This window comes from Ceratotherium simum, chromosome 15 (assembly GCF_057802395.1).
Source record: "Ceratotherium simum simum isolate JZ-2026a chromosome 15, ASM5780239v1, whole genome shotgun sequence".
In the NCBI taxonomy this organism is placed as follows: domain Eukaryota; kingdom Metazoa; phylum Chordata; class Mammalia; order Perissodactyla; family Rhinocerotidae; genus Ceratotherium; species Ceratotherium simum.
In genome coordinates, this window is record NC_141914.1 from 47,953,759 (window position 1) to 47,966,304 (window position 12,546).

The 12,546-nt window shown below is 36.7% G+C and overlaps 1 protein-coding gene across 3 annotated transcripts in view; it reads right to left on the reverse strand.

Annotated features, from left to right (window-relative positions):
* NLGN1 (neuroligin 1) overlaps nucleotides 1–12,546 on the reverse strand; it is an 862,047-nt gene that overhangs the window by 660,201 nt on the left and 189,300 nt on the right. For all 3 annotated transcript variants that reach the window (XM_087440010.1, XM_087440008.1, XM_087440009.1), the window contains exon 2: nucleotides 10,432–11,237. In XM_087440010.1, the coding sequence (XP_087296136.1) occupies nucleotides 10,432–10,924 (493 nt within the window). In that variant the 5' untranslated portion in view covers nucleotides 10,925–11,237. The remainder of the gene's footprint in view (nucleotides 1–10,431; nucleotides 11,238–12,546) is intronic.

The following is a 12,546-nucleotide window of genomic DNA, read 5'->3' on the forward strand; positions in this document are numbered from 1 at the left end:
AAGAATGCTCTGCTTCTTATTACTGGCAGGCTGTCGCTGCAATGTGAGCTCCCTGAGGATGAAGAACACATCCTGCCCACTGGGCCTCCAGCTGTGCTGGACATGAGCGCTTTAGATGCCGGCTGAGAGCGAGAAGGAACAGCCACGTAGGAAACCTGAGGCAGGGACCTCAGGACACAGGACACGAAACAGAGCAAAGCAACATCGACAACAAAAAGAATAATGAATGAATGAATGAATAAGGAAGGAACGAACGAACAAATGAAGACGAGCACTGCTGCAATAGTCAAAGATTCCACTTAATGACAATCTGAGGCCCCAGTAAACGTCCTACACGGTTTGTAGATTTTCCCCCCTTAAAATGGCCTTTGTTAAACTGCATAGGTGGCCAAAAGTCTTCATAAAATAGAAACAGGAAAAAAAAATTTCATCCCTGGTCTTTGAGACCAAGTTGAAATACAAAATATTTTACATGGTCATTACAGAAAAAATTTTCTCTTCAGAATCCAAATTTATAGATGCTGTATTTCCGTTTTCATTGAAACGAAGTTAAGTCCCTAAATAAATGACTTCCAAATGTCATTTAAAGCAACAGAATCCCCTTTGCCTCTCCTTTTTTTTTTTTAAGAAATCTTCGCCCTGTAGAGGGACTCTCCCTATATGTATAAGGAATGAAAGCCGGGCTGCCCTGGTGGTGTCAGGATGGGTGGGAGCGTGGATGTGCATGATGGTGGGGATTTGGGGCTCGGTCAGGAGATGCACTGGCAGGCTATTTGGCTGCCTAGCTCAAAGGCAGCTCAGAAACCTCAGGATCTTCCTGGCTTGTACGTTACCATGCCAAGGGACACATCAATTCCTTCCGATGAAAGCTTCGAGCTGAAGACCAAGGCCTGACCTGCTCACTGCCTGGGAAGATGGTGCGCGGGAACGTAGCAGGAATGGAGAGTTAGCGCTAGCTATAGGCGTTCTTCATGCAGGGATCCCCTTCACAGGGACATATCTATTCCTGAGAGGCCTAGGAATCCAAATCACAAGGAGCAAATATGTTCTTAATAATTCTACCCAGGGCTCCTCTTTTCCTGGGAGCAGGAATTCACAAGTGCTTCTTATCTACTTCGCAGGGTTACATCTGTCATCATGTCATACTTGCACAGTTCATACTTATCCTTCCATCCTTTCTCTTCTTCCTTCTACTTCCACTTTGAGGAACCTTGGAAAGAAGATTCTAGAAGAGGAGCCTTAAAGTTTTTTGGGGAAACAGAATAGGAACTCTTTTGTGAGAGAAAGAGAAGAGAGGGAAGATGTTTTTATATTATCCTCTTAAGACTAGGAGATAATATGCCATTCCTTTTTTGGCATAACTATTTCAAAGGCCTTTGCCTCAAAGAAAAGAGTTGAAGGAGAGTGAAGAATTCTTCCTTCAGTCCTGAAATGAGGAGCAGAAAATTAAGACCATTGTTGATTAATCAGATTTTCTACTTTTGAAATTATAATTGTGGTTGCAATGACCCCAGCTCCTTTTATTAAGATTTCTTTTTGTTATTGTTTAAAACTGATTTTTGCAACATTTTACATGCTTTAATGAAAATTATGGGCTATAATTACATTGCTCTAACGCTATCATTACACAGATACCAGATGAATAGGATTACAGTAAACAGAGAGAGGTCTTAAATTAAAAATTATTTTAAAAAGAACTTTGTCCAATTGCCTAGATATGACAATTGAAACAGTATCAGGGCCGGCCCTGTGGCTTGGTGGTTAAGTGCGCGCGCTGCAATGCTGGCGGCCCGGGTTCGGATCCCGGGTGCGCATCGAGGCACCACTTCTCCGTCCATCCTGAGGCCGAGTCCCACATGCCGCAACTAGAAGGATGTGCAGCTATGACATACAACTATCTGCTGGAGCTTTGGGGGGAAAAAATAAAATAAATAAAATCTTTAAAAAAAAAAAAAAAAAAAAAAAGAAACAGTATCAAAAAATCAATGCTACTATGGTTTTAAATTGGTAGGGTCTTAATTTTAACTAAAACCATGATTACAGATAAGCAACCATCTGGATAAAATGTTTAAAATTCAAGGAAAGTTAAAAAAAAATCTGAATCATTTTGTCTACACAGAGTCAAACACTTAGATATTTAAAAGTATCTAGACTAATGCATAATACTCTATATTGACAGAAAAATACCTAAAAACAAATTAAAGAAAGTTCTCAAGAGATCAGAGAGAATCCCTATCTATTGGAGGGACTGGATATCATATAAAATTTGAGTTTTGATTTGGAAAGGATACCCAGCACTCCTAACTAGTAGCCATGTGACCTTGGGTAAGTTATTTAAACCCAATAAGCAATAATTTTTCAACCTATGAAAGAGGCATAATGATAGCACCATTTTGAGATCTGTCTAGGGATTCAGTTTGAAAAAAGGGGAAGCATGCTTGATGTCCCTCAAGAACTCATGTACAACTAGAACCTCAGGATGTGACTCTATAGGTTAAATTCTGTTACCCCAAAATTTCTATGCTTAAGTCCTAACCCTGAGTACCTCAGAATATGACCTTATTTAGAAAAAACTTCTCTACAGAGGTAATTACTTAAAATGAGGTCATCATGGTTGGCCCTAACCCAATATGACTGGTGTCCTTATAAAAAAGGGTAATTTGACCACAGACACACACACAGGGAGAATGCCATGTGAAGAGACAACAGGGAGAAAACAGCCATCTATAAGCCAAGGAGAGAGACTTAGAACAGATTCTTCCACACAGTCCTCAGAAGGAACCAAACTTGTGACCCCTTAATCTCAGACTTCCAGCCTCCAAAACTATGAGACAAAAATTTTTGGCTGTGTAAGCCATGCAGTTTGTGGTAATTTGTCATAGCAACCTTAGGAAAGTAATACAATGACCTCATTTGGAAACAGGGGCTTTGCAAATGTAATTAAGATGAGGTCATACTGGGTTAGGGTGGGCCATATATCCTACGACTGGTGTCCTTCTAAGAAGGCCATGTGAAGATACAGAGACACTGGGAGACACACAAGGAAGAAAGCCATGTGACAACAGAAGTAAAGATTGGAGTGATGGAACTACAAGCCAAGGAATGCCAAGGACTGTTGGCAACCATGGCAGCTAGGACAGAGGCAGGGAGATTCTCCTTCTGAGGCTCCAGAAAGAACCAACTGTGTCAACTCCTTGATTTTGGACTTCTTGACTCCAGAACCATGAGAGAATAAATCTCTGTTGTTTTAAGCCACACAGTTTGTGGCAATCTGTCCTGGCAGCCGTAGGAAATTAATACAAGAAGTGTTAAATAAAATACACTGCCCACTTATAAAGGGCTATGTGAAAATTTATAATTAAAAACTTTGCTTCCACATTTAGTCCAGAATTTAAGATTATCAAACCCAGAATGAGTTTATGTGCTTGCTACTAGCAAATTTCTATACTGGTGTGATTTTTGAAGTTGGTCATTTCTTAAACTATATTAGCATGTAACACCATGAGGAGATCAAGAAAAAAAAAGAATATTTATGGAGAAATATTAAAGGCCAAAAGATTATCAACAAAATCTGTAGTGTTAGTTAATATAGAAGTACATTAAAGCAAAGATTATATCATAATTATTAAGCTAGTAGTATATTCTATGCTTGAAAACAATAAAGAAAATGTATTATTACATTGGATAGGAGAGAGGGAAACAATTTCTACAAAAGATTTCTTTTGTGGCATAACTCTTTTTGCTGGTGGCATAAGTCTTAAACATTTTCAACTTCAACCTCAGTTTCTATAAGGAAAAAAGTATTTATTCTCTGGAAAAATTGAGTTGGACAACTATAATGGTCTTTTAATCATCAGCTTCAGGAGATTCTCTCTGTCTGTCAGTAAACAATGGAACAATTGATGTTCTTCTTTTAAAACTTTACAACCCTTTGGATCTACTTCATTTCAGAGTTCCAACTAATACTATTTAGCTTTTAGAAGACATAACTACATCTGTCCAAGGCAACTAATTCAAATGTGAAGGCAAATCTCTGGTTCAATCTGGTTTCCCATCCATGTTCAAACCCCAAATGAATCAGATGTTGTAATTATTCCAGTATGTAGTGATTTTTCTACTAGCCAATTGGCCACCATCTATTTGATCTGAATTCCCATATAAACAGGATTGCTGTTGTTGCTCTTGTGTTATTTGTTTTATTCCCTCTATTCCAAAATAGTCTCTCCAAAGGAAGACTTTGGTTGGCCACCAAAAAATATGTATCTTTGAGCAAGATACTTCACCTCTTTGGTCCTCTACTTCTGCATTTGTAAAGTGGGAATATGAATCACATAGCATTGTCGTGATATTAAATAAGTTAAATAAGACTAAATATCTACAATGTATTAAGAGCTCACCAATGTTAATTCTATCTCCATTTCCCTTAATATTACACATCAAACAATTAAAATACAAACAATCAGATGAGAATAGAACCCCACTACCACTTCTGCCCATGTACTCCTACTCAGGCACTCTGCCTAGCTACATGTCAATTTCAATTATCTACCTATGCTCTTTTTAATCCAAAATCTCCAATTGTATACTAGATCCCATCTTTCTCTAAGGATATTATTCTAGCAGTCTACCACTTTTCTCCTATATTTTTAATTGTTCCCTTCCGACTATACATAAACATTTCTTTATTTTTTCCATCTTAACCTACAGCAACAAAAACAGCCTCTATCGTTCTTAGGCTCTCATTTTTTTTCTGCTCCTTAAAATAGCTATTTATGCTCAGCAATTCCAAATCTTCTCCCATTCTCTCTTAGACCTACTCCGGTGTGTCAGACTCATACCACCCCGCAAAAGTTCATTTGGCAGAGTTGATCAGTGTCCATTTTGATGCATTTTCTTTACTTAGCTTCCAAGATGACAAAAAAATCTTGGTTTACCTCCCATCTCACATGTAACACTTTCTCCATCTCCATTGTCTTTCCTTCTCTTCTCCTAGACCTCTTAATGTTGAAATATCCCACGGATTAGTCTTTGGTGTCTTTCTTTTCTCTATTTTTAATCAAATCCTTTTATTCTCACTCAGCCTCATGACTTTAAATCTTTGTTTTCTATATCCCAATGACTCCCAAATTTATATCTTCACTTATACCCCTCTCTTGAACTTCAAACTGGTTCCTTGATGTCTACATTTGGATGTCTCAGAGTCATCTCAAATTTAACATGTCCAAAACTAAACACCATCTTTTCACTGTGCCTTTCCCCAAACCATTCTACATTCCTCTCTTTCCACCTTAATTGATGGCACATCTATTCTTCTAGGTACTCAGACCAAAAACCTAGGAATCTTCTCTGACTCCTCTTTTTCTTTCATAGCCCACAACAAATTGATCAAGAAATGTGATCTTCAAAATACATCAAGACTCTATCACTTCCATTTTTACTACCCTGGTCTGACCCTGAACGAGGCTCAGGTCTCACCTTGACTACAATTGCCTCTTACTTGCACTCCCAGTTTCTCCATGCTCTCCTACAATCTAATTTCAATACATCAGCCAGCATGATCTCTTTAATATCAAGTCAGATCATTCTGAATCCATTGCTTCTCTCTCTCTCCTCTTTCCAGATATACCATACTCCTAGTTCTTCCCTAAATATCCAAGGCAAATTCTCACCTTACTGCCCTCACCTTACTGCCTTCGCACCAGCTCTTTGCTTTATTCTTTCCCCAGATATTCACTTCATCTCCTTCAGGTCTTTGCTCAAATGAGGACTGTACTGACTATTTTATTTAAAATTACCTTCCCCCTCCACACCAGCACTCTTGATCCTCCATACTCTGTTTATTTCTCATCTTCTTACACCTTTTAAATTTAATTGTTTATTGTCTCCACTTTGTCTCCACACATTAGGATGTAAGCTCCAGGAGGACAAGGATTTTTTGCTTTTTTTCACTGATATATCTCTGGGACCTAGAGCAGTAATCTAATCAGCACAGAGTAGGGACTCAATAAATATTTGTTAAATGATAAATAAATTAGTTAGAAATGCTTAAGCAAGAAGAAAGAGCATTCTGGAAAATAATCCCTTTTAAAATCCTAAACACATTGACAGTGATACAAGTCACTGTTATATATATTTAATTAGAGAAGAATCAGTCGCTATGTTCAACAACCAACCAAATAAACCCTAAATTTGTGGAAAAGACTCTTAAATGAATTCAATATTATTTCAGGTAAGGACTACAAAACAGAGCATATAAAAGTAAAATACTTATGAAAATCAGGAATAAAATGCTCAAGGAGTCAAGAATTATACCAGAGCCATCTATAAAGATTCTAATTTTCTGTACAATAAAAATAGGGGCAAAGGAAAAAAATGGATTAACAATTTCTCACCATTGCAGAAATGAAAATTAATTCTGTATTCATCTCAGAAGACCTATGTAAATGATAGTCAAAGTGCTGGTAATATACAAAGCTACACAATTCTAGGATTTCCATGAGCCAATCAATTTGTTTGTGGATTCTCTGGGTCCCTTGTTCCTCCTTCTCATGTTTACTGCCTAATATTTGACCACTTTACTGTTTGCTGGCAACTCTCACAAGAGAGCGAACTAGAGAAACAAAATGAAACATAAGCAAATTAAAGCTCCTCCTGATAGGAGCCAGGAGGAATATGTTGGGATCTTGGTCTGGACAGTAAGAAAACATGCGTACTATTTAAAAGCATTCTGTAAAAGGGGTACTAAGCATGTTTTCTGGAAATCAGTTGCTAACATTGGCTTGACACAATTCAATTAGGATGAGCATTAAATCTGTCTAAAATAGAGTCAACGAATAGAATAAAAAAGAATTCATAATATATTTGAATATGTAAAAGAAAGAAGGAAGAAAGGGAGGGCAAGAGGGTGGAGAGATACAAGCGTCTACTATAGAAATCATCTACAGGAGGTAATTTAACATAACGGAAATGCATCTAATATAAGCAAAAACTAGGGCCAAACCTGACTCTACCACTTACTAGAAGTAGAAACTGGGTCAGAACACTTGACTCTCAGAACCTACTTTCTTATTTGTAAAATAAGGATAGTAATATACTTTTCTCATACAGTTTTTGTGACAAATTATGTCTGTCCTCCACATGCAAATTCCAGTTTCTATCACATGTCATCTGCCTATTTGGACAAGTGTTGACAGTCATCTCATTTTAAGCACTCATCCCTTCTTCCAATTTTGCAAGGATAAAACCCTGAAGAAATATCTAGAGAGTAATTAACATATGGCTAAAACTATCATGGGAAATATGAAAAGATAGATTAAAAAGTGCAACTGGGACCTGTTTTTAAATGAGAGGCAGCCTATTGGCAAAAATGTTTTTTTCTTCCATTACACAGGGAAATATTATAAAAGCTCTATTTAAAAACCAGAGCCAGGCACCTCTTGGAAGAGGGAGAAAATTTTCTTCCTTTTATACAGACTAAGGTGCAGAAAAAGCTTTGTTCTTTGTAAACTTACTCGAATGTAAGTTCTATGGGAAGAGGGATCATTGTTTCATTCATTACTGACTCCCTTGAATAGTGCATGACTTATAATAGGCAATTAAGAAAGAGTTTTGAATGAATACAGGATGCACAGATTACAGTGTACTTGGCACAGGGGTGGGGTCCATCTGTCTCTGCAGGTGATCATACACAATTAAAAATAATAAGAGAAAAATAATAACAAGCCAGAATAACAAGCACACAGATAAAATGTAACACAGCTATTCACATAGTTCCTGATTCATCGTTTATAAACTTTTAGAATTCTGTTGAAGAACTCATTGTCCATAAGCAATATATATTAGTATATGCACAGATATGAAATGACTAATATTTTCTTGAACCAGGATAATATGGTTCCTTGAAGTGACCAGAATAGACCCTTCATGATAGAGAAGGAAAAAGGTTAAAAGTTTGGGAAAAAAATTCTATTCCTCTGTTAAATGCCCAGCTCTAAACCTTAGTTTTGTTTATTTTAAAAAGATTATTTATATAGAAAATTACATTTAAATTCTTTGTTATTTAGACTTTGGGATAATATTTAAACAGCTAATAAATGAGAAGACCGTATTTAATAATAATGGTATATATTAAATACTAAAGTGAAATCATTTTCTAGAATGCTTAATATAAAAACAATAGATTTGGACTATAAACCACACAGACTAAAGTAGGTGTCTATAGATTTTGTCCTCAGGCTAATTACGAATCAGTTCAAAGTTTGCCAAAGTAAACAGCACAGCCTACATACCTCTTTACCAACTCTCTCATAAAGCAGAAGGAACCAACAATCCGAAGAACAATCAACAAGAATTTTCTAATGAATCCATTTCCCTCTGAAGTTGTATGAGAAGAAAGGTCACTTTCTCACTTACTAGGTTACCTTTTGATGTCCTTATCATTTTTTGATTGTACATAGTTTTATGTATTATGCTCTATTTATGCATTCTTCAATAGCATCTTTATTTATGACTTTGTGAATAAACATCTTTGTGATAGAAGGCGAAAGTCACTTAGCTAATTACACATGCTTGATAAGCTGCATAATAATAGCCACTGCAGTATTGTACATTAGTTGAAGGCATGTAAATTACTGCAGTTATTCTCATTTGGGGAAAAACAAGAGACTTTGTTTTAGTTGTTTAAAACACCCTTGTTGCCTCCATATCCACCTTCTTAAGTATACTATGCTTTTAACTCAAATCATGCCCTCAATAAGAAAATGAAGGTTAAATCCCATTCTACCGATATGACCAAAGAAACAAAAACAAAAACAAAACAAAACTCAATGTAACGCAAATACTTCTGATCCGCAGGTAAGAATTTTGTTATACGAAGCTTCTTCCATATAATGCAATCCTGGTAAAACAGAACAGCTTAGACACCCCCCACCCCACAAGGATGTGTAATGAACTCCGACTTGGTTCAACCAGGAGATTGGAAGTGCACAGAGAGAGAATGTACAGCACTAGAATATTAATATGACTTCTGTATGAAGATTGGAAATTCTACAAAGTTATGAATAAGGTCAAAATAACACTTAGACGATTTACAGCCAAAGAAAATCATACTCTCTCTGAGTGATTTACTGGATGTTATATAAAAATGGAGTGTGGACAAGCTACATTCAGACGCAAGCTTGCAGCTGTCAGTGTCTACATTTGTTCAATCTGGCTAGAGGATGATTTGAAGGTTGATTTAATTGTAGCTTCTGAATCATGTTCTTCCCTATGTTTTAAATTGTTTAGCATAAATATAAAAATGTTAAAGTAATTTTAAGACTGTAAATATTTAGGATAAAAATCTGCAAAATCTCATTCTCTTCTGGAAGAGTAACTGAAAATGAAAAGACTGTCTGGGAAAAAAATACCATTATTTAATAATGGTAATTGCCCAATAGGTATGGCAAAGTTACCCTTAGATGAAAAAGTTCATAGGATGTTCAGAAGGAGCTAAGAATAAACAAACAAAAAACTAGGTCTGTAATTGAACTAATCAATTTTAAGAGGAACAGAAATCTATGTCTGTAGAAAAGGGTTTAGAGATCAAAGTTAACCAGTTGGTAAGGCAACATCATTGGGGTTCCTTGCAGGCAACGTAATAGCCTCCTAAGCATCTTTTCCTCTGTACACAAACTCAAAACAGAGATTCAACTCCTGTCGATGCTACCAGCACCAGAACACAAGGCACCACCAATGAGCTTTGTCAACGGTATCTACTCAGCTAGAGCTCTCCTTAACCATCTTTCTATTCCTTGACAGGCTTCACTAAATTCCAAATATCACCTAACCATTCACTTCCCAGCATCAGCAAATCATCCTTAGGGAGAATATCTTGTTCTTCCTCTGCAAGCTTTTTCCCCCATTTTTTATTTCCACTTTTATACATACCTCCTTTTCTACATATTTTCTTGCCGGGTTTTCTGGCACATTCCTTGGATATTCTTTTTACTGAAAAATGAATAGAAGACTAGAAAATAACATGGCGCTCCATCACAGACCGCCGGAACATGCAACACCACTGTCTAACTTAATATGCTCCTGCATTTACTGGGTGCGAAAGATTCCCAATTCGTTGAGCCTGCACATGCAATGGAGAAATGTTGATGCATCTTCTCAGAAGTCATTCGGTAGGAAATGGAAATTAGGGACCCATTTCTACCTAAATATACGTGCTGTGGAGGAAAGAAAATGAGTAGGCACAGGGAAAAAATAAGAACAGATACACCAACACACACAAACAAAAAGAGCAGCATGCACGCATGTAAAATATGTCTACATGCCAACAGGAAAAGCCATGCCTGCTACCAGTACACACAAATTAATATTGTTAGAACTTAGAATAGAAAAGAAAAATATAAATATATCTGCCTGTTTTTCCTGCAGTAAACTCACCATCCTCAGTTGGGACATATATGTTTAAATACAGGCAATCTTCACTCTGGTCTTGTACATATGACGAAACCACATCCAAGTTATTAGTAAACCACACAGGAAGCATGACTTCTGGCAATCTGCCATCAATGATATTCTGGGGACACACAGGAGCAAATTGAGTAGCATTCCTGATATCTGACCAAGGAGATGGTGGCTCTGGAGGCTGAAAACGATGTTCCCCTGTTGGTGGGGCTGCATATGGAACCCCAAGAAACTGAATAACAGGCCCCAAAATTTCATTGTTGAGTTCCTTCTTAATCCCTCTTATCTTGCCAAAGTTGGTAGTGACCACTGGGTCTGCATCATCCAATTTTTGTGAGAGCACATGGGCAGCCTGAAGCAAACATCCCAACACACAGAGAGTCAGTGAGGCACCCAATCCCCTGTGTACCAAGCATGCCATCACTGCTCTCCAAACATAATTCGGCCACACGCATCTGGGCAGTGCCATGGTCCCACATTAGTTGTGTAACTGTCTGGTTACAGTGAGGCAGAGGTATTTGTATCCACTTGAGAAAGGCCGTATAATGGTAGAATACACCTCCAATATCTTAAAGGCAAGCTTATCAAGAAAAGCTCAGAAAGCTCTTCATGCAGCCAGTAGCTCCCATTGATTTCACATGTATTGAAGTAGCATCTTCAATCATCATTATTTATCAGACCATATCCTATTGATCATTCTGTTTTCCATAGTAGCAACGTGGCGAGAGTGGCCATTGACTGTAGATTTCCCTCTTATAAATCAAATCCAGTTAGCTGCAGGTCTAGAGAAAATGAAAATAAATCATTAGTACAAACAAGCTAAAATAGACAGAGTGATAACTAGATATTTTATAAGCTACAGAAAACATTAATGGTGGCTAGAGTCAGGAAAGTTAAATACTACTACAGGAAAATTATGGTTTGATGTGAGATGACAGGTAAAATAACTGATTATTAGATTATTGAGAAATGTGCCTGCTGACTTTATACACATTTACGTGGAAACAGGCCTTGTCAAAATATACAGTTTCAGGAGCATTTCATAGTACAGTATTTTAAAATACTGAAGGTTATGCATGAAATTTCCCCATTATTGACAGTCTTCAATCACGTCAAGGAACCACAGAATTAATCAGCAAACATACTAAAAACTGGAATTCAATAGTAGAAAATCTTTTTTAAAATGTGGTAGGGAATTAGTGGAATATAAACAAACTCACTAAGAATGACAATATATATTAAAAAATAAACAAACAAAAAGATGGTCCCAAATCCCACGCTATATAGAAAAAACAAAATTAATGTTAGAACAAGGAAACTAATACTAGTTCAACTATGATCATTTAAGCACAACTACCTTACAAGGTCAACTTTCTTGTTTCTCAAAAATTTGCATAAAAACATTGGCTATGGGTCTCCCACCTTAAATTAAGATTCAAGAATTTAAAAGACAAAATGGCTTTAGATACAATTTGAAAAAGAGACAGAAGTTGGCATCGCTTTTTGCAGACTAAAGTTTCTTTTTACTACTAGCTATATATTTTATATGTCAGTAAATCTGCAATGTGAAAATTAATTTCTGAGTCAAAATCAATAAATTTTAAATTACAAATTTTGTTCTCACTATCTGTTAGAGATCAAAGGAAGAATACATAAAAAGAGTGCGGTAGTTTAAAAAAACAATCATACCTAATCATGGCATCTTGCGTATCAACGCTAATCAAACATCTAACACGGTTTACCAGTTCAACTTAAAATGCATCAGAATAAAAAGTAACATCCAGTGCAGTGCAATTCACAGTGTAATCTTACATTAACTGCAAAATAGCATACCACTCGGTAAATTTGACTTTTCTTGTTCAGGCAACCTTTTAAAGTGCTTACTTTGAAAATAATAGTGTTGATTTGTATTACAAATGGTTCTATCCTGTCATACTATGGGAAGATTCCTGAAGAAGTGCTGGTCTGGCAGTGAGGCTGCCCTGACTTTGTGTTATTGAAAAGGAGATTGTAAAAACTATATAGGGCAGCAAGAGATTTGGTTCAGGCCTGGTGTTCCTTTAGCTCTGAACAATCCATCACAGAAGGCAA